Source organism: Chionomys nivalis, chromosome 17 (assembly GCF_950005125.1).
Source record: "Chionomys nivalis chromosome 17, mChiNiv1.1, whole genome shotgun sequence".
NCBI lineage: Eukaryota > Metazoa > Chordata > Mammalia > Rodentia > Cricetidae > Chionomys > Chionomys nivalis.
Genome location: NC_080102.1, coordinates 34,967,321 through 34,989,776, shown reverse-complemented (window position 1 = coordinate 34,989,776; position 22,456 = coordinate 34,967,321). Strand labels below are relative to the sequence as shown.

At 43.0% G+C, this 22,456-nt stretch overlaps 1 protein-coding gene and 1 non-coding gene across 2 annotated transcripts in view; both read left to right on the top strand.

Moving 5' to 3' along the window:
- Positions 1 to 5,261: 5,261 nt before the first annotated feature.
- LOC130888524 (histone acetyltransferase p300) overlaps positions 5,262 to 22,456 on the top strand; it is a 71,139-nt gene continuing 53,944 nt past the window's right edge. Inside the window, exon 1 of the mRNA XM_057791544.1 lies at positions 5,262 to 6,561. Within this exon, the coding sequence (XP_057647527.1) occupies positions 6,468 to 6,561 (94 nt within the window). The 5' untranslated portion in view covers positions 5,262 to 6,467. The remainder of the gene's footprint in view (positions 6,562 to 22,456) is intronic.
- LOC130889249 (U6 spliceosomal RNA) lies at positions 13,086 to 13,193 on the top strand. The gene has a single exon (XR_009058521.1). It is a non-coding gene; the product is annotated as a U6 spliceosomal RNA (small nuclear RNA).

Below are 22,456 nucleotides of genomic sequence, written 5' to 3'. Positions count from 1 at the left end.
CACGGGGATCAAGGGCACATGCACCCTGATATCTGGCTATTTTTCCTTTCTTTTAAATTTGTGTGTTTAGGTGTTTGATCATCTGCAAGTTTGTGCACCACCACGCTGTCCCTGATACCTTCAGAGGCTGGAGGCCAAAAGAAACTTTTAAATTCCTTAGAACTGGAGTTAGAGATGGTTTTGAGGGGCGTTGTAAGGGCTAGAGGTCAAACCCAGGTCCTCTGGCAGAACAGCCAGCCAGTGATTTTTTGTTTGTTTTGTTGTTTTTGAGACAAGGTTTCTCTGTAGCTTCGGATCCTGTCCTGGAACTAGCTCTTATAGACCAGGCTGGCTTCAAACTCACAGAGATCCGCCTGCTTTTGCCTCCCCAGTGCTGGGATTAAAGGCGTGCGCCACCACCGCCCAGCTAGCCAGTGTTTCTAACTGCTGAGCCATCTCTTTAGCCCTTTAATTTTACAGAAAAGATTTTAGGTATGTGCGTGTGTTTGTGCACAAAACATTCTGTCCCTTTTTTCCTCCCTTGCTACGTTTTCATCTTTCATCCTTCCATCCTGTTCAGTAGATGCTTATGGTCGTAGGATTCTGTGCCAGTCTTCATACTGGGGGAGTGCTGAGGAAGCAGAGGACTCTTGATCTACAATGCAATAGTTCAGTAAAAGGAGGCCTGTATGCAGCAGCAAATATTCTTGCTTTACAAGCTTAAGGACCAGAGTCCCAGCAACAGAAAAATCCTGAGCAGGCATCAGAGCCTGTCTGTAACTTCAGTGGCTAGGAGACAGAGACAAATGATTCCCCAAAGCAGGCTGGCTACCTCGACTACCCAGATCAGGCACCACTATGTTCAAGTGACAGACCCTGCCTCACTGTGTAAGCCAGAGAGTGATCCAAAAATGTATGCCATCCTCTGTTCCCCTTATTTTTTCAGAGGGTTCTTGGGATCCCCTTCAATTAGTCATCCTCCTGTCTCAGATTCTCAAGTGTCGAGACTACAGGCTTTGTCTCTGTACTTGATAGAGGGAGCTTTATGTGGGGCTGAAGAGATGGCCCAGTGGTTAAGGGCACTGGCTGCTCTTTAGAGGTCCTGAGTTCAATTCCCAACAACCACATGGCCGTGCAGTGGTGGCGCATGCCTTTAATCCCAGCACTTGGGAGGCAGAGGCAGGCGGATCTCTGTGAGTTCGAGACCAGCCTGGTCTATAAGAGCTAGTTCCAGGACAGGCTCCAAAACCACAGAGAAACCCTGTCTTGAAAAACCAAAAAAAAAAAAAAAAAAAAAAAAAATGCCGGGCGGTGGTGGCGCACGCCTTTAATCCCAGCACTCGGGAGGCAGAGGCAGGCAGATCTTCTGTGAGTTCGAGGCCAGCCTGGTCTACAAGAGCTAGTTCCAGGACAGGAACCAGCAACCACATGATGGCTCACAACCATCTATAACGAAATCTAGTGCGTGATTTTGGCATGCAGGCAAACATGCAGCGAGAACACTCATATACATAAATAAATAAACCTTAAAAAGGGGGGGATATAGCTGAGCTAGGTGGTTTGAATGAAAACGGCCCCCATAGGTCATATACTTAAATACTTGGTCCCCAGTATTTGAGAAGGATTAGGAGGTGTAGCCTAAGTGGAGGATGTGTTTCTGAGGTTTCCAAAGTCTGCATTTTCTCAGTCAGTTCTCTCTCTTCTTCCTGCTTGTAGATTAGGATGTAAACTCTGAGCTCCTGTGCCATCAACATGCCTGGCTGCCTGCTGCCTTGCTCCCTGCTGTGATGGCCAAGCAGTCACCCTCTGAAACTGGAAGCCCCTAATAAACTCTTTTATAAATTGCATTGGTTATCTTTTTTTTTGTTGTTGTTTTGTTATAACAATTGAAAAGTAACTGAGACACTGGGCATGGTGGCTCATTCCTGTAAATCCACCATCAGGAGGCTGAGGCAAGAGGATTGCTACAAATTTGAAGCCAGCCAGCAATACATTGAAACTCTGTGTAAAAACTCAAATACACTGGCATTCCTTTAATCTCAGCAGTCAGGAAGGAGAGGTAGGCAGATTTCTGTGGGCTCCAGTCCAGAAATGGCTACATTATGACACCGTACTTCAATTTAAATAAATACATAAATAAGTAAGAAATATTTGTTACCTGTAATGGTTAATCTTAGGTCGTCAATGTTATTGAATCAGGAATCAACTAAGAGACTAGTCCGTGGGGATACCTGGAAGAGAATTTTTTGTTTGTTTTGTTTTTAGATAAACTGAAGTGGGAAAAGCTACCCTTGTGATGTGAAAGGTGTCTTTCCATGATTGCCCAGGAATCACTGGGAAGAATTTTTGTCTTTTTGACTTCATGTCTCCCTGGCAAATTCATCTACCCTGTTACTGCTGCTGCTTCTGTTCTTTGCTTACACAAGAACCTAGTTTCTTTAGTCTTCCAGCACGGACTGAAGACCAGTGGTTCTCCAGGGATCATTTGGGTCTTGGCAGTTTGGGATTGCTCAGACAGCCCACCTCGTGAACTAAGCAGCTACTGTTTTTCAGCCTCTCCAAAATGAAGGCGGACATTGTTGAATTGCAGTGCAAATAAACCTAAAACATTTTCTCATTTTTCTTACCCCCCCATTTCTATGAGGCCGAGTCTCACTATGTTTGTCTTGAAACACACCATGTAAACCAGGCTAGACTAGAACTCACAGTTCCATGGGTCTGCTTCTGCCTCCTGAGTGCTGTCATTAAAGGTCATTAAAGTCATGTGCCCTTATACCTGACTAAATTTCTCTTTTTGTTGTTGTTGTTGTTTTTATTTATTTATTATTATTTTTTGCTTTTTCTAGACAGGGTTTCTCTGTGTAACAGCTCTGGCTGTTTTGGAACTCGATTTATGGGCCAGGCTAGCCTTGAACTCACAGAGATCGGTCTGTCTCTGCCTCCCAAGTGCTGGGACTAAAGGTGTGTGCTACCACACACAGCCTAAATCTCCTTTTTTAAAACTTAAATAAATATATATCTATATATATGTATATATATAGCTGGGTAGTGGTGGTGGCACATGCCTTTAATACCAGCATTCTGTAGGCTGAGGCAGGTGGATCATTGAAGTTGAGGCCGACCAGGTTTCCAGAGCTAGTTCCAGAATAGCCAGGGCTATGCAAAGAAGCCATGAAAAAAAATTATAGGTGAGTGTGTGTGTGTGTTATCTGCATGTATGTCTGTGTACTATATACATGACTGGTGATGGACGAGGCTAGAAGTAGGCTTTGAAGACCTTGGGACAGAAGTTAGAGGCTATTGTGGGCGCTGGGAATCAAATCTGGGTTCTCTTTTCTTTCTTTCTTTCTTTCTTTCTTTCTTTCTTTCTTTCTTTCTTTCTTTCTTTCTTTCTTTCTTTCGTTTTTCAAGACAGGGTTTCTCTATTTGGAGCCTGTCCTAAAACTAACTCTGAAGAACAGGTTGGCCTTGAACTCACAAAGATCCGCCTGCCTCTGATTCCCAGTGCTGGGATTAAAGGCGTGCATTGTCACTGCCTGGCAAAACCTGGGTTGTCTAGAAGAGAATCCAGTGCTCTTATTTTCCCAAACTGAAATTCTATATCCAACAAGAACTAACTCTCCATCATTCCTTTCTATATGCCCTAGCAAGGACAGTTCTGTCTCGTGCTTCCAGGAATTATACCAATCCAGATACCATTATGTCGTAATTTCTTCTGAAATGAAACTCTTCTTTCTGGAGGAGGCTTATGAAGACTGTGGAAGTAAAGCCGCGTGGTGACACACACAATCTCAGCAGAGGAAGAGGAAGGAGGATCTCAGTGAGTTTCGAGGCTACAGCCTGGGCTACAGAGTTAGTTCCAGGACAAGCAAGGCTATAAGATTGCACAGAGAAACCCTGTTTCACCCAAAAAGGGTTTGGATACAGAAATGAACTATCTGCCCCATGCCTGTGGATCATTTGGAGGGTATCTTGTTCTCCACAAAATATAATTAATGGGCACACACTAAGATAATGCATTCCCTCCTGTCCTCATATCCACAGTCTAGGGATCCCATCTGTGGTGATCATCAGGGCACCTGGGAACGTGAATTCATGAGGGGATTTCAGTGTTAAACATGTTCACAACCCATCCAGTTGGTAATGGCTTGAAGGTTTCCCTCAGAGTCACTTAGGACCTCGGCATGCTCCCTTGCTTTCAGGATGCTCAACAGAGAAATTCTAATTGGAGGAACCTAAAAGCACGCTCCCTGCTTTCAGCTGCGAAATTCGGCTGCCCTACACACTGGACTCCACGGGAGCATTTCCTCACTTCTTTTCTGGGCGGCCGGAAACGAACGAAAGAGCAGTCTCCACTTACACGAGTGTCACATTATCTTTAGCACTTATTTTTTTGCCTTCTTCCATATTTATATTATATTTAAGGTTAAGGCACTATAGAACATGGTCTTTTATTAAGCTCATCTGTTAGAGAAGGTTGGAAATACCCCCCAAAGGATCTTGGAAGTTTCAGGCAGATTCAGAAAAATAGTTCTCAAGTCTTTTTTGAGAGTGGTACCTGGTAAAGATGTGTAGACACGTGAAGAGCAAAATCACATGGAATCTAGTCCTGGATTGCTTTACCCTGCTGTGGTTTTCTCCCGTTTTTGTAATTATATTTTCGTAGTCCAGATTCCGCCCCCCTCTGGAATCAGATATTTCAGACAAAATGGAAAGAACTCGCCGTGTGACTTTGGGAAATGAACAACCGCTCCTTTCGAAAAGGTAATGAAGGGGGTGCAAAGTGTCTCTAAACCGAAACATAGCAGGTGCCTGGCGGACTTAATGGGGTTTTAACGATCAACCTGCGAGGGCAAAACTCGGGCGCTCCGATCGTGTCTTTGCTCGTTCGCGGAGCAGCGCCTGAGCTCCCACCGCCTTCTACGCAGAGACCCAGCCCAGGCACCTTCTCCCGTAAATGTCCACCGACTGAAAATACGTTCTAAGTCCACCCTCCCGACCCCCCTCCTTCAAGACCTCCCCTTTAAAGGGAGCCACCGAGTGACGCCGGGGGAGTTTGCGGAAGCGCCTACCGCGTTGGGCCCTTGGGCGGATCCCGTGATTGGAGTCGGCACCGCCCCCGGCGCCGCTTCCCCCATTGTGTGAGCTGCTAGACCGAGGCCCCGCCCCGCCCCGCCCCCGGAGGCCCGGCCCCGCCTCTCTTTGCCTCACCCGCCCCCCCCCCATCTTGGCTCATTTCCGGCCGCCGCCGCTACCGCTATCCTGTAAGGAGGATTCGGCAGAGGCAAGAAACAACAGCCGCCATCTTGTTTGTGTGCTAGGCTGGGGGGGAAGAGAGAGCGAGAGGGACCGGGCGTACAAGCGGGACGCCCGCCTGAGTGCGAACTGCGGGAGCAGGGAGCGCGGAGGGGACCGGGCCGTAGAGCAGCGGCCGCGGTCGAGACATTGGCAGGGGGCCCGGGGCGCACAGGCTGAGGCGACCCCCAGCCCCCTCCTGCCCGCACACACCCCCACCGCGGCCCGGGCCGGCGTCGACGCCTAAGGGGGAGACCATTACATAAGCCCGCGCCCCGCGGCGCCTTTGCCCGCCGTCCAGGGCGGCCCCGAGCCGAGCCCCGGGGGGAGAGGCGGGAGCTCCCGGCACCTGGCTGCCGGGGTGAGGGCCGGAGAGCGGCCCCTACGTATTTCTCCGCCGCGGGCTTGCGGGCGGAGGCGGAGAGCGCGGCGCGCGGGGAGGCCGCGTCGGTGGGCTCGGCGTCAGCGCGGGCTTGCGGGCGGGCGGCCCTACTCGGCCCGGCCCCCCTGGCCCTCCGGGCCGGCGAGCTCCACGCTCGGCGTTGTCGCCGCGCCTCCGCCGTCCGCTGCGCTATGTGAGGCGGCGGCGCCAGTCTGGCTCTCGGCTCGGCTGAGCTTAGTGCGGCCATTAGGGGCCGGTGCGGCAGCGGCGGCGCGGAGCGCAGCGGCAGCAGGAGGAGGAGGAGGAGAAGGAGGGGGGCGCAGGCCCGGGAGGGGGCACCGGGAGGAGGTGAGTGTCTCTGGTCGCCTCCTCCTCTCCCCCTTTTTCGCCCCCGCCTCCTTGTGGCGATGAGAAGGAGGAGGACAGCGCCGAGGAGGAAGAGGCTGATGGCGGCGGCGGAGCTCCGAGAGACCTCGGCTGGGTACGGGCCCGCCGTGGCGGGCTGGGGACTGCGTTTGTAGAGCTGTGTGTTCCCGAGAATTCGCTGCAGCGGACGTGCCCGTCGGATCAGTGTTGCTGTGCCCTCCTCAGGCCCGGCCCCTCGCACTTGCCCCTACCATTTCTGTTGAGTCCGCATCCCTCTCCGGCCGCCGCAACCGGGCGAAGAGAAAAAGGAACTTCCCCCACCCCCCTTGGGTGGCGGCGGAGCTCCCGAGCCCACCCTTAGGAGCGGGGCGGGGACCCCGGGCCGAAGAAGAGATTTCCTCAGGATTCTCGTTTTTCCTCGGCTGTATCTCCGAAAGAATTAAAAATGGCCGAGAATGTGGTGGAACCGGGGCCGCCTTCAGCCAAGCGGCCTAAACTCTCGTCTCCGGCCCTCTCGGCGTCGGCCAGCGACGGCACAGGTTAGTCTCGGGACTCCCGGCCTTCCACCTTTCCCTTCGTTTTTTTCTGGTCGTTGCACCCTTATTTTTCGGTGTTTCTGTGTATGTCTTCCCTGTGCCTCGGCCAGAGTTTAATTTTGAAGGTGTTTGAATGGGCTGGTTGAGGACGTCCAGCAGCCCAACCATTTTCTTTGCCTTCTGATACAGTCATTGCAACACTGTCATTCCACATCGTTGTGTGTTCTGGAATTAAGTGCTTGGAGTTGGTGGTGCATGGACCTTTATTGTTGGCCACATGCAAGTTAATTTGGGGAATGCCAGTACACTTGTGTGTAAGCACTTTCCTGCACTTTTAGTTTTTTTTTTTTTTTTTTGGTGCTACTGGTAAGTGAGGTATTTCAAATCTTTCTCTCGTATTGCACTTTATTCTTTTCCTTTGCTTTCCCATTTTCAAAAATTTTTGGTCTGAGCAGCCTTTCTGTTGAGGAATGGGTTGGAAGAAAAATCTTAGGGAGTGTGTGTGTGATCCAGGATTTGAAGTGTACCATGAAGTATAACAAAATACTATTCTTTGGTTCCCATTCCCCATTCTTGCTTAAAGAATCAGGATGGAATACAGTTCATTTTACATCTGTTTGGTGTGAAACCAAAATGTCTCAGACTCGGTCATCAGGTGAGGAGACCTGAGGCATTTTCTTTGCACCTTACTGTTACTTATTTAGGAGGAAAGAGAAAAAGATAAAGCTTTTTTGGAATTTGGTAATTAGAAATGGAGATTAGAAATTGAAAGAACCCCTGTCATGGACTTCCAACTAAAGTGATTGTATAAGTTTGAAAATATATAGTAAATTTTGTGTATGTTTTAGTTTTTGGAATTTTGCTGTTTCAGTTAACAAGATCAAGGAGTTTCTTTTCTCCACTCTGCCCCTTTGTTAGGAGAAATGCAGGGAGACTCTGTCATCCTGTTCTTTTTTCTGCTTACTTAGTTTAGTGTTATCATTATTAGTGTAGTAGTGTTATTATGATAGTCACCAGCCTGGTTCTCTTTTGCTGAGTTGTTTGAGAGGCCACGATAATGAAAAAGAATCATGGCTGGTGTCTGACAGTCCACAAGATGTTCCCCCTTACTACAAACATCTCTTTAACTCAGAGAACAGGCTCAACGTCATCTCTCCATCTGCCAGTGAGAGTGCATAATGGGGTTAAATGTACCCTGTAAGTTTGTAAAGAACTGTTGACCATGTTTCTGAGTAAGACTATTAAAGTATGAAAATAAGATAGAACAGGTGCTTTCCTTTGCTTCTAGAGGCTGTATTCTTTGAACCATGAGTCTGTTAGGCTGCAACGATTGCGAAGGGCAAATCTTGCAGTGTTCTTAAAGGCTCTAACTTTAGTTGTACAGGAGTATTCAGCGGTGAAGTTTGTGTAGTCTCAGAGAAGTCTTAAAATATTATGTCATGAGAATTCTCCGTATAGACATTATTCATTTGTAGGTATAGAGAATGTCTACAGACATTCTCCTATGCCCCTTTGTCGTCCCCCCCACCATGCAATAATGTAGTTCTGTAATCTGTTCACAAGTTATCATATTTGACCTAGCCAGTAACTTAAAATACTGCATGGAAAACTTTGAATGAATTACTTTGAAAAGTCCTAGTTTGTGGCTTAGTCTTAAAGTTCTATTCAAACATTTCTGTTCCGGTGGACTACTGTATTCTCTATGTGTATGTCTAATCTATGTATTTAGCTAACTTGTATAGCTTTGACTAACTTTTGTGGTTAAAAAGCGAAACTTGCTTTGCATATCCTTGGATACAGTTACTGGAGTCTTTTCTTTTTTTCATAATTTGTTTTGTTTCTCTATGTAGACCTGGCTGTCCTGGAACTTTCTCTGCCTCCCAAGTTCAGGGATTAAAGGTGTGTGCCACCACTGCCTGTCGCCAATTACTAGAATCTCAAATATGAAAAAAATTCAACACTGAAATTGATTTATTCTTGGTATTAAATTTTATGTAAATAGTAACTTTTTTCTAAAAGTTGTAGCGAGTTAATATTTTGCTCTTTTTGAATATATACGTCTCTGAATATACTGCAACTCTCAGTGTAGACCAGACTGGCCTCAAACTTCTTGCCTCTGCCTCTTGAGTGCTGGGATTAAAGGCCTGTGCCACAGTGCCAGACTTGTTTTGCCATGGCTGCCAGGTCCCCTAGAACTGGAGTTATGGATGGTTGTGAGCTGCCATTGGATACTGTGAATTGAACCTGGGTCTTCTGGAAGAGCAGCCAGAGCTCTTAACCGCTAACTCATCTCTTCATCTCTTCAGCCGTTTTTTTTTTTTTTTTTTTTTTTTTTTTTTGTTGTTTTTAATTGGATACAGGGTATCACTATCTAGCCCTGGCTTTTCTGGAATTTATTTATTTTTAGTTTTTCGAGACAGGGTTTCTCTGTGGTTTTGGAGCCTGTCCTGGAACTCACAGAGATCCGCCTGCCTCTGTCTCCAGAGTGCTGGGATTAAAGGCGTGCGCCACCACCGCCCGGCTTTTCTGGAATTTAGAGAGCTGCCTGCATCTGCCTCCTCATTGGTGGGATTAAGGGTTTATACCACCAAACACAGATGGTGTACAATTTAAATTGTATAAGCCTCTGTTTCTGGTTTTATTTCTGACTAAAGAAGTGAGTACAAAGAAAATGGTACCCTTCTGAACTTATGGAGGGAACCATTTACATTTTTAATAGTTCTTTACATACAGAAACAGGTATGATAGTAAAACTTGGAGTGTCTATATTTTGATTTTTAAGAATGTAAAAGTTGTTTACTGTGACTGATTTTTGTTTAATCTAGAGCTGGTTGAAATTCTAGACTCCACAAACTTTAAAAAAGTAAATTAGCATGGACCTGGAGAGATGTTTCAGTGGTTAAGAGCACTGGCTGGTCTTTCAGAGGACCTGGGTTCAATTCTCAGCACCCACATGGCAGCTTACAAACTGCCTGTAACTACCTCCAAGGGGGTCTGACCCTCACACAGACATGCATGTATGCAAAATATCAATAAAGTAAAAAAAAAAAAAAAAGTAAATTTGCTAGCCTGGTCTACAGAGCAAGTTCCAGGACAGCCAGGGCTACACAGGGAAACTGTCTCTGGGAAAACAAACAGACAAAAAACAAATTAGGCCCGGCAGTGATGGTGCACACCTTTGATCCCAGCACTCAAGAGGCAGAGGCAGGTGGCTCTCTGTGAGTTCTAGGCCAGCCTGGTCTACAAGAGTTAGTTCCAGGACAGGCTCCAAAGCCCAAAGCTACAGAGAAACCCTGTCTAGAAAAACCAAAAAGAAAAAAAGGCAATTAGATCGAGTGAATTGGTAAACTGTAAACTGAAGTATTACAGAATAGATAAGTATTTAAACCCAAATTTTGTTTTTGGTTTTGTTTTCAAGATAGGGTTCTCTGTGTAACAGCACAAGCTGTTCTGGGACTGTCCGTGTAGACTAGGTTGACCTCAAACTCAACAAGATTCATCTTCTTCTGTCTTCTGAGTGCTGGGATTGCTGGGAATTTCTAAGTTTAGGTACTAATACAGAATTAAGAGGACCCCCTAGGTACACTGTAAAACTGGCAGGTTGCTTCATTCCAGTGACTTGGTGTAGTTTTATGTTTTGTCATGAAATGGGAAGGAATAAAAACCTTTTTATATTTTTGTTTTCATACTTTTATGTTTGTATTTCAGTATTTGCATTTGATCCATTAAAAATTGTATTCAGGCCATTCAAGGTGGCCCATTCTTTTGCATTGGGAGGCAGAAGCAGTCAGATTTCAGTTTGAGACCACCCTGGTCTACAAAGTGAGTTCCAGGACAGCCAGCGCTGTTACACAGAGAAACCATGTCTTTTACACCTTTACACCCCCCCCCCCCGAAAAATTGAATTTGGTATAAGTTGTGCAAAACTTTGAAATATAATGTTTAGTTATTTTTATTATTATTTTGAGATCTCACTGCGTAGCTGTGGCAGTCCTGTGTAGAACAGGCTGGCTTCAAAGAGATCTTTTCTGTGCTTTGTGCCGTTTGAAGCATAGTTTTGTTCTACCCTTTCTCCTCTAAAAGATAATGAAAGCTATTTGTAAACTTTTTTATTTATTTATTTTTTTTTTGTAAAAAATTGGTCACAGAGGTTAATAGATAAATTTTTGAGTAATTGAAGAACTGATTTCTGCTGATTTTTCGAGCAATGATGAAGGTAATTTCCACCCCCTATCCCCCTTCATTTTTGAGACAGGGCTTCTCTGTGTAACTCTGGCTATCCTGGAACTTGCTCTGTAGACCAGGCTGGCCAGGTTGGCTTTTTACTCAGATTCACCTGATGAGGGTTGACTTTTTTCTCCTCCTTTTCCTTTATTGCTCATTGAACATTTTGTCACTGCTTGGAAATCACTTCAGGAGGCAGTGGTGCACTCCTTTAATCCCAGCTGTGAGCTCGAGACCAGTCTAGTCTACAGAGCAAGTTCCAGGACAGCCTGGACTGTTATACAGAGAAATCCGTTCTTGGAAAAAACAAAAACGACAACAACAAAAAAACCCCAAAGGTGAGCACTTGAATTAAGAACACACTCTGTAAAGATGGGTGATAGTTTTAGGACCTATCACAATTAAGTAGGGTAAAGATTCCTCCTGTAGCCCTACTGTGTGAGTAACTGGATTGACTTTGGGTTATGCCCCAACCCAGTCACTTCTCCCCCAATTTCAAAGGCACCAAGGAGATAGTATATAAAGTATACTTATGTTGACCACTAGATTAATGTAGAGAACTGGTAAGGATGATTATTTTGCTACAGTTTTCCTGCCTCTGTCTCCCCAGTGTTGGGATTACAGAAGCAAGTCACAATTTTTTTTTAAAAATGTCTTTTATTTTTCTAGGGTGGCATTGTATAAGTTACTTAACCATCCTATTTAGAATACTTCTATGGAATAAAGTTTTTTTTCCTAGCTCAGACCTTGGGATTATATTTTAATTTTGTTTTTTAGTTAGGAAATGTGTGTATTAGAGTTGTTTTGGAATCAGATAGGTTAAACAGCTCCTTGGTTTAATGAGGTATTGCTGATTGTGGTGCAGTATAGTAGAATACTGTGTCCTGTACCTTAAATTTCTCAAACCTGGCCGGGCGGTGGTGGCGCATGCCTTTAATCCCAGCACTCGGGAGGCAGAGACAGGCGGATCTCTGTGAGTTCGAGACCAGCCTGGTCTACAAGAGCTAGTTCCAGGACAGGCTCCAAAACCACAGAGAAACCCTGTCTCAAAAAATCAAAAAAAAAAAAAATTTTTTTTTCTCAAGTCCATGTAAATTCACTGATAAGACCTCAAGAAGGTTGTTTGGTTGACAGTAAGATAGTAAATAGCATTTTTTTAAAGTTGTAAGTCCTGTGTGTTATAATATGGGTACCTTTTCCCAGTAGGAGCTTGTGTTTTATTGCTTAAGTAGAGACTGTATTAGCATGTCCAGTGAATTGATGCTAGGGAGGGTGAAGAGGATTTCTGCCTTTGATGCTTTTGGACATTTTATTTTATACCTTCTTTAGTCTATTCATTGAAGAAAATAATTTGAAACACTTGAAAATAAATGCAGCATGGCAGTTGGGACCCACTTCTTTAATCTCAGCACTCAAGCAAGAGCATCTCAGTCTAGGTCAGCTGTCTACAGAGTGACTTCCAGGATTGCCAGGGCTACATAGTGAAACCCTGTCTTGAACCCCCCCCCCCCAAAAAAAAAAGAAATAAGGAAAAAAAATCAATGCATAATGATATTTGTAGACATTAAGTGGTTAAAGAAAGGGAGGAAGTGTAGGAAGAATGTTGCCTGATACAAGTGGGGGTATAAATTTCCAAAACACTTCAGAAGTTGAGTCAGGTGGTGGTTGTGCACGCCTTTAATCCCAGCACTTGGGAGGCAGATGCAGGTGGGTCTTGAGGCCAGCCTGGTCTACAGAGCTAGTTCTAAGACAGGTTCTAAAGCTACAGAGAAACCCTGCCTCGAAAAACAAAACAAAAAAACAAACACTAAAAAACCCTAACAATTAAGTCATTCTGGAGCCAGGTGGTGCTGGCGCACGCCTTTAATCCCAGCACTCGGATGCAGAGGTGGGTGGACCTCTGTGAGTTCGAGGCCAGTCTGGTCTACAAGAGCTAGTTCGAGGACAGCTAGGGCTGTTAGACAGAGAAACCCTGTTTCGAAAACCAAAAAAAAAAAAAAAAAAAAAAAAAAGCCATTCTGCCAGCTTATAATACCCAACAATTAATTTATGGGAAACAGAAAATAATTATTTTGTGGTTTTCAGATTCTTTTGAGATGGGGTCTTGCTGTCTTCCTAGGTGGTGTGGAAACTGTAATATTCACCTGACTTTGGAGTTCATCCTCCTTAGTAGCTAGGGCTGCAGGCATGCTGAGTTATACCTAACTTGAAGTTAATTTTGACTGTGATAAACATTAGTGAAATTAATGAATAAGTTAAATAATTTATGCTAAAGATTAAGACAAATTAAAACATTAAATTTTGTGCTCACTTTGGCAGCACATATACTAAAATTGGAACAATACAGAAAAGACCAGAGTGGCCCCTCCACAAAGGATGGCATGAAAATTTGTGAAGTCTTAACATATTTTAGAAAATAAATAAATTTTGAGTTGGGTGTGTTCATTTGTCCACATCCATAATTCCAGCGCTGAGGAGGCGATGGCAGGGACAATTGAGAATTTGAGACCAGCCTGGTCTATGATGTAGGAAGGCCCTGTTTTAAAACAAAATTGAAGAACTAAAACCAAAAAATCAAAATAACAATATTGATTTTTTTTGCAAATATTGCAAATCAATATGATGTTTTCATATTATAGTTAGTAGTTTCCTTTTGAAATTTTGATACAGATTTACTGCTGCTCATTTCTTGAAGAGTTTAAAATGGGGCTTTCAAGATGGCTGAGTGGGTAAAAGTACTTGCTTTTGCAATCCTGTAGACCAGCGTTCAATCAGAATCCATGTTAAGGTTAAAAAGGAGAACCATCTCTTTAAAGTTGTTCTCTGACCACCACAGCATGATATAATAAGTATGAACATAAACACAATGGGAGCTAAGAGAATAAATAATAATTGATTAATTAAGCCTCTTAGCAATTTGGATTTTTTTTAGTTTTAGATTTATTTTGTCTGAATATTTAACTTGAATGCATGTATGTATGTATGTGCCTGGTGCCTTCAGAGATCAGAAGAGGGTGTGGATCCCTTGAGATTGGAGCTGTCATGTGGGTACTGGGACCTGAACCCAGGTTTTCTGTAAAGCAGTAAGTACTCTTAGCTATTACTCTTAACCATTGAGCCATTTCTCCAGCCCTACAGATAAAATTTGTGTTTAAATTTAGATTCTTTTTAAAGTAAATGCCCCAAAAAACAGTTTGCAATTTTGTTGAGAGAAAAATCTGAGATTAACATGGTCTACATAACTAGTTCTAAGCTACCCAAGGCTGCTTTTGTAGTGAGAGCCTGTCTCAAAAAAGAAAAAAGCCACCACCAACAAAAACATAATGAACAAAAAAATCCCAGCACTGGCAGATAGAGAAAGGTGACTCTCTGTGAATTTGAGACCAGCCTGCTGTATAGAGCTAGTTCCAAGACAGCCAGAGCTACATAGTGAGACCCTGTCTCTGAGGGGGAAAAGGGGAATTGATTAAATAGAGTTAGACTACAAGTTGAGAATCCCATAGCTTTGTTAAATAACCTTGGGCCAATGACCTGACTTATGGATCATCTTTTTTTACCCATAGCACCCACTATTATAGTTTGTAGTGAGGAATAAGTGAGAATTCACTGTAAAATGGTTTAGGAAAGCTGTATGTGTGGGGTGTTTACCTATAATCCCAGAACTCTAGGAGGATGAGACTAATTATTTCCAGTTAAGAGTTTAGCCTAGGCTACAAAGTATTAAAGTTTCTATCTAGGGCTATATAAAATGACTCTGGGACAAAATAAAACTAAACAAGACAGCACTTAATGTTGCACAAATGTGCACACTGTTTTTTTTTTTTTTTTTTTTTTCTCGAGACAGGGTTTCTCTGTGGTTTTGGAGCCTGTCCTGGAACTAGCTCTGTAGACCAGGCTGGTCTCGAACTCACAGAGATCCACCTGCCTCTGCCTCCCAAGTGCTGGGATTAAAGGCGTGCGCCACCACCGCCCGGCCTTGTGCACACTATGTTAACTAGTTGTGTCACTTCCTATAGGAAATTAATGGTAGGTCTTTCCCCCTCAACACACACAGGTTTTCTCTATCCAGTCTCTACCTCTCAAGTGCTGGGATCAAAGGCAGGTGTCACTACCTCACAGCTAGTGGTAGGTTTTTATTTTAATGGACATCCAGATAAAATGGGCAAAGACAAGGACTTGATCACTATCTCTCTAAACCCTGTTTCAAAAAGCAACCCCCGCTCCTCCGTTCTCTCTCTCTGTCTGTCTGGGTTTTTTTTTTTTTTTTTTTGGTTTTTCGAGATAGGGTTTCTCTGTGGCTTTGGAGCCTGTCCTGAACTAGCTCTTGTAGACCAGGCTGGTCTCGAACTCACAGAGATCCGCCTGCCTCTGCCTCCAGAGTGCTGGGATTAAAGGCGTGCGCCACCACCGCCCAGCGCTGTCTGGGTTTTTTGAGACGGTTTCAGTTCTGGCTGGCCTGGAACTTATTCTTCCATCTCACAGATCCACCTGTCTCTGCCTCCTGAGTCCTGGGATTAAAGGCGTGTACCACTGCTGCCCTGCGTAATTGGTATTAACAGTATGAGAAATTGGAAGGCAAATTGTTTCTATTGGCAGTTTTCAAAATAAGAATGATTTTTTTTTTTTTTTGCAGAAATTGTGTGATTGAGCAGAATTTTTTTTTCCAGTTTTTATTTGCTTGTCTAGATGGGTTTATTTTGTTTTTATTTATGTGTGTTTTGTCTGCATGCATTTATACACACTATGTGTGTGTCTGTCTGGTACCATGAAGAGCAGAAGAAGGCATTAAATCCTTTGAAACTGGAGTTACAGACAATTGTGAGGTACCGTGTGTGCTCTTCACTGTTGAGCTGTCTCTTTCTTCAGGCACTGTTTTTGTTGTTGTTCTGAGACAAAGTCTCATTCTGTACTACAAGGTGGCATGTCACTCACTGTAATAGTCCAGTAGGTCAGGTTCCCTTCAAATCTTTTCCGAATCTCCTACCTGCTTGGTGTTCTGAGGGTATACAAACACACATAAATGAATTAGAGTCTTATACTATAAGTCAGTTGGCTTCAAACTGTGACAGTCCTACCTGAACTTTCTGTGTACTGGGATTACAGATCTGAGCCATTAACACCTAGTTTAAGGATTAAGAACTATGTTTATATCTAAAACCAGAAACCTTGGTCACAGTGCAAAATTATCATTGTGTATGTGCTTGCATGTTCCTGTATATGTGGGTTTGAGGTGTCTGTTGTAGTTACTCCCCACCTTATATTTTGAGATAGGATCTCACTGAATCTGAAGCTCATTCATGGTTTAAGGTAGACATCTGAGCAACAGGCTCAGAAATTCTCCTCTTTCTACTTTCCTCAAAATTGGGGGATTACAATGTCACTGCTTGGCTTTTACAGGGCTCCTGAGGGCCCAAACTATGCTTGAGTGGCAAGCACTTCACTCACTAAGCCATCTCCTTCCTTACCTGGATTGATAGTGAACTCTGGTATTTCTTCTCTTCTGCTTGAGCCACTCACTATTCGGGACTAACATTGCCTATAGAAGTTTAATTTGTACAGTATAGTCATTTAAATGGGTGCAAGATATTAAAATGAAAAAACTTGTGAAGAAGACAGTAAGAGAAGTGAGATTTAAAGGATTCTAGCTCTAGTAAACAGAAGATGGAAAATAGTGGGAAGGTTTGGAAGTTCAGTGGCTGAGGCATAATTTGGTTTTGTTTCCAGTATAAGTAGCCAGAGGGAGAAATCTAAGATTATTCCCAAATTTCAAGTTAGGGAAGACAGGTAGGTAATTTACTAAGACCATATAGGAAGAGAAGTAAGTGTGTATGTGTATATGAATGAATGAATGAATATGAATATAATATAGGAATGTTATAACTTAACAGCATATAGCAGAACCCATAGCCACAGTGATAACCATAGCATCAGCAGCAGCCTTTCCTCAGTATGATGGGGAGGTGTTAGGTCCCTTATGTGCTTTTTATCTTTTTGTCCTCAGTGTCACTTCACCTGGGAATAAAGTTAGGCCCATTGTTGTTAGATCCTGCAACATGGCTGGGACTCACATAAAGTATCCCGATTCTTTCCTGGCCATATGAGGTGATGGAACCTTAACCATTTTCAGAGATTTAGTTCATTATCATCATGGGTCATTGTGGTGTGGAGACATAGTGCTGAAGAAGTAGCTGAGAGCCCTACATCTTGCAGACAACAGGAATTTTTTTTTTTTGAGGGGGGGTTTCTCTGTAGCTTTTGGAACCTGTCCTAGAACTAGCTCTTGTAGACCAGGCTGGCCTTGAACTCAGAGATCCACCCGTCTCTGCACACATTAAAGGTGTGAGCCATCACCACTACCACCTGACCTTCATTTGTTTTGTGTTTCTTTGTAGCTAGTAGATGCTGAGTATTTATCAAGGATTAGGCTTTTGGGATATAATGGTGAACCAAGGTGGTTTTTACTTTTGACTGTAGAATCTGGTGAAGTAGTCTACACAGTTTCTTTACAAGCAATGCTCTGGTAATGATTAAAGGTAAGCAGATAGGAATATTTCAGACAGGGGTCTTGGACATTGCTGGAAAAATTCATATAGCTTGATGTGATTTGAACCAAAGTTGCTAAGACTGTAAGTACTTAGGTTTCTTACACACGAGGAAGGGTATTTCACGTAAAGTAAATACAAATGATGTGACTGGACTATATACTTTGTGCTTGGTGTTTTTATGGAAACAGATGGAAGAGGATATTGAGAAGATGTTAAGACAAGTATGCTAAGGAATTTGGCATTTGGTTGTCACAGCAAAAACTGTTGGAATAGAAGTGTGGTTGGTGAAAGAGTCTTCTGTTGGTGGTGTACACAGAATCAGTTGCATGGAGAGACTATTAATAGCTGTTTGGAACCCGTCTGTAGACCAGGCTGGCCTAGAATTCAGAGATCTGTCTGCCTCTTCCTGAGTGCTGGGGTTAAATACATGTGTCACCACTGCCTGGCAGGATGCTTTAAAAAGTAGTATTTTTTAATCTTTATTGAGTATACATTTGGTGTGTTGTTAGAGGAGAACTTTATGGAGTTGTTTCCCTTACCTTAAATGGATTCTAGTATTTGAATTCAGTTGGTCAGACTGTGGGGCAAGTGAGCCCCTCTATGAGATTTTAAAAATAAATGATACTTTATCTGTACTCCTGTAGTATTCCTTTTGAAAAAACTCTGACATTTATTGAAAATCAAGAAGTGTGCAGCAATAAATTACACACAGTGATTAAAAAACAAAATCATTTTTGTCTATGTGTATGTGAGTGCATTTATGGGTACATGTGTATGTGTGCTTGTAGAACGAGCAGAATGTATAAAATCCCCTGGAGCTGGAGTTAGAGGTAGCTGTGAACTGACAACTGTAGTGGTGGGAACTAAACTCAGGTCCTATGCAAGAACAAGTGCTCTTAACCATTGAGCCCTGTCTAGCTCATTCAGCTGATATTTATTTTTCATTTGTATGAGTGCTTGCTTGCATGTATATCTATGTGCTTGGTACTTAGGAAGGCCAGAAGAGGCTGAGCTGTCTGTCGTATGGGTTCTTTGAACTGAACTTGGGTCCTCTGCAAGAACAAGTGCTTTTATCTTCTGAGTTGTCATTCTGGCCCCCTGAGCGTTTATATTTCATTGTTTATTTGAGGCAACGTTGCACTATATAGCCCTTGCTGGTTTGGAACTCCTTTTGTAAAAAAAGGCTAGTCTCAGATTGTTATAGATCCTCCTATTTCTGCCTTCCAAGTGCTGGAATGCATCACCACACCTGGCTCTTACTGTCTTTAAAAATTTTTTCCCCCCAATTTCATCTACTTTTCTTTTGTGTTTATGGGTGTTTTTTTTTTTTTTTTTCGAGACAGGGTTTCTCTGTGGTTTTGGAGCCTGTCCTGGAACTAGCTCTTGTAGACCAGGTTGGCCTCGAACTCACAGAGATAAGCCTGTCTCTGCCTCCTGAGTGCTGGGACCGCCTGGCCCTTTTTTTTTTTTTATTAAAAAAAAAAAAAGGGGTTTCTTTGTGTAGCCTTGGCTGTCCTGGAACTCAATCTGTAGACCAGGTTGGTCTTGAACTCAAAGAGACCCACCTACCTCTGCCTCCCAAGTGATGGGATTAAAGGCCTGGCTCCCTATAATTTTTTTTAACACTTCTCCCCCCATATTTATTTGTACATCTTGAGAGTCCGGTGTAATCTCTTTCCACATGTAATCCATGTTGTGTATGGGGGATCAAGCTCAGTTTTAGGTTTGGCGGGAGGTGCCGTTACTAGCTGAGCTGCTGTCTTTGTAGACAACCCCTGCGATTTTTTTTTTTTTTTTGGTTTTTCAAGACAGGGTTTCTCTGTGGCTTTGGAGCCTGTCCTGGAACTAGCTCTTGTAGACCAGGCTGGTCTCGAACTCACAGAGATCCGCCTGCCTCTGTCTCCCAAGTGCTGGGATTAAAGGCGTGCGCCACCACCGCCCCGCAACCCCTGCTATTTTTATTGCTTTGTTTATTTTGTAATTTTTTTCTATTGTTTGTGATGTATAAATTTTAAGAAGTTGAAGTTATTTTAGTTCCTTCACTTTATGTTCAGCATGCTGATAATAGACTTTTCCTAGATACTCCAGTGGGAAATAACAAAATATATATAATTTTAATACAGTGTTGTTGCATGCCTTTACTCCTAGTACTTGGGAGGCAGAGACAGGAGGATTTCTTTGAGTTGGAAGACAGTCTAGTCTACAGAGTGAGTTCTAGGACAACTAGTGTGGTCACAGAGAAACTCTTGTCTCAGAAAAAAAGAAACGACTTAATATAAACAAGGAAGTAATGAAGAAAAAGTATATTAAGCAATTCTTTGGTATCTTTTTAGATCACTTTTATTCAAAATTCATATTCCAAACTATGAATGTTTTCTAATTAATTTTTTATTTTTTGAGGCAGTGTTTCTCTGTATAAAGCCCTAGCTGTCCTGGAAAACTAGCTCTTGTACACCAGGCTGGCCTCAAACTCAACAGAGATCACACCTGCCTTTGCCTTCTGAGTGCTGGGATTAAAGGCATTGCACCACCACCACCACCCAGTTTATTTTAATTATTTGTGTATCTCTCTGTGTTTGTGCATTTGAATGTACTGCTCTCGGAGGCCAGAAGATGTTAAGTCTCCTAGAGCTGAAATTTACATATAGATGACTCTGAGCCCCGTGAATTGGATATTAGGAACCAGACTTGTATCCTCTGCTACAATAGTACACATCATACTGGGCAGTCTTGCCAGCTCCTGCATGATTTGTTACATTGTTGTGGTAGAAAGGGCGTGAAAGTTTCTTTAAAAGAAGAAGGTTAAAAAAAAATAGATTCTAGGGCTAGGCATAGTAGCTTGCTTGCCTAGCACACAGGAAGCCTGAGTTCCATCTCTAGCACCAAATAAAATCAGGTGTGATGACACACAACTGTAATCCTAACACTTTTGAGATGGAGGCAGAAGAATTGGAAGATCAAGATCATCCTCAACTACTTAGAGAATTTGGGACTTGCCTGGTGGTGGTGGCAGGTCACACCTTTATTCCCAGCAGAGGCAGGTAATCTCTGAGTTTGAGTCCAGCCTGGTCTACAAGAGCTAGTTCCAAGACAATTAAAAACAAATAAAAAAAAGAGTTATACTTAATAATATTAATTGAGTCAAGTGGGCGGCCATTAAAATGATTCAGAAGTGAACTAAATTTTTTTGTATGTTTATATGTGTGGTGTGCATATTAGCATCCACGTGGATATACATGTAAGTAAGCGTGTGTATGTGGAGGTCTGGGGTCAATTTGGGTTGTCTTCCTTGATCTCACTCTGCTTTTTAATATTGAGGCAGGGTATTTAAATGAACCTAAATTGGAACTAGATTTGATCTGTTTGGCAGCTTGGTCTTGATTCCCTGTCTCTGCCTTTCTCCCACTGGGATTACAGGTTCTGGGGATCCAAACTTCAGACTTCAAGCTTAATCAGCAAGCATTTATACCCATTGATCCGTTTCTCTAGAGCCTGGACTAATTTTTTATTGTGTAGGTTCAAGTATCTTTAATTATTAAATACCCACTAGTGTATTTTGTCTTAAAAGATTTTAATTTTTTTTTTTATGTTTGTGTGAATGATATGGATATCCTTGTGAGAGTGTAGATAATTCAGGAAGCCATTTGTAAGCTGCCCAGTGTGGGTACTGGTTTCTGAGTTCTGGTTCTTAATTGCTGAGTCATTTCTCTAGCCCACAGTAATGTGTTTTAATTTTAGATAGGATTTCATGTAGAACAGGCTGGTATTGAACCTCTGATTTTCCCGTCTCTATCTTCCAATAATCTGATGTGCAACAGATTACAAGTGTGCATCATCATGCCCAGTTTCCATTAGTGCTTTTTCCACGTGAAAACTATTTGGAAACTTTTAAAGAAAAGAAAATGCAAACTTCAAGGAACAACCTGGCCTACCAGGTTGTAGTTGATGATGCCTAGAAACTGGTATTTTTGAGACAGTGTTTCCTGAAGACCTTGAACCCCTATTCTGGCATTCACTTCCCAAGTGCTGGAATTTTGGGAGTGTGCTGTAACACTGGGCTAAAATACTGGTGTGTGTGTGTGTGTGTGTGTGTGTGTTTGAAGCTTTGAAAACTTCAAACTGATGGTTGAAGTTTTGAAATCAAATTTAGAAGTAACTGTTGGGTATTTTAAAACCATAAGATATTCTTCCTTTGCCATACAACAAAGAATTTGTTGGTGTAAAATGGTGAAGTGCCAATATTGAAGAGCTCAAATTTATACTCTACCTTCTAGGGTGAGCTAGAGATTGACTGTATGTTAAGGATACCCAGTGGCAATCTTCTGTACCCCTCCTGCCTAAATTTTGGTTAAGGCAAACTGTTGTGTAGGAACAGGTCATATGTGAGCAAATCCACTCTGCTAGTGAACCATATACTTCTGATATGAGAAGTGATAAGCAGTAGTAGATTGGCAGTGGCTCACAATTTATTCTATTTGCTTGCACATATTCTTGTATTGGTTGTCTATGTATTAGAGTATTTAGTTTGCATTTTAACTTTCCCTCTAACGAACACTGGAATTGCTCAGTTTAATTGCAAAAGTTTCAGGTTTTTGAGACAAGGTTTTACTCTGTAGCCTAGGCGGCCTGAAATTCACTATGTAGCCAAGCTCGCCTGGCATATGTAATGTAATGTTCTATCTTAGCCTCCTGAGTGCTAGGATTATAGGCATGAGACATGATATTGAATTTAGGTTTTTCTTTTGTTTCTTCCTTTTTTTTTTTCTTTTAAGACAGGGTTTCTCTGTGTAGCTTTGGAACCTGTCCTAGAACTAGCTCTGTAGACCAGGCTGGCTGGCCTTGAGCTCACAGAGATCCACCTGCATCTGCCTCCTGCCTTCTGTGATTAAAGGCATACACAACCTCCACCCGACTCTTTTTTAAGGACTAGAAAGAGTGGTTAAGAGCACCTCCTTCCTGCCCTTCCACAGGACTACGTTCAGTTCCTAGCACCCAAGTTAGGCAACGCACAGCCACTTGTAATTTTATCTCCAGGAAATCTGATGCTCTCTTCTGGTCTCTGAGGGAACACATATAAATAATGTAAAATTTAGAAAATGAAGTTTTTGCCTGGTGGTGGTGGCGCACGC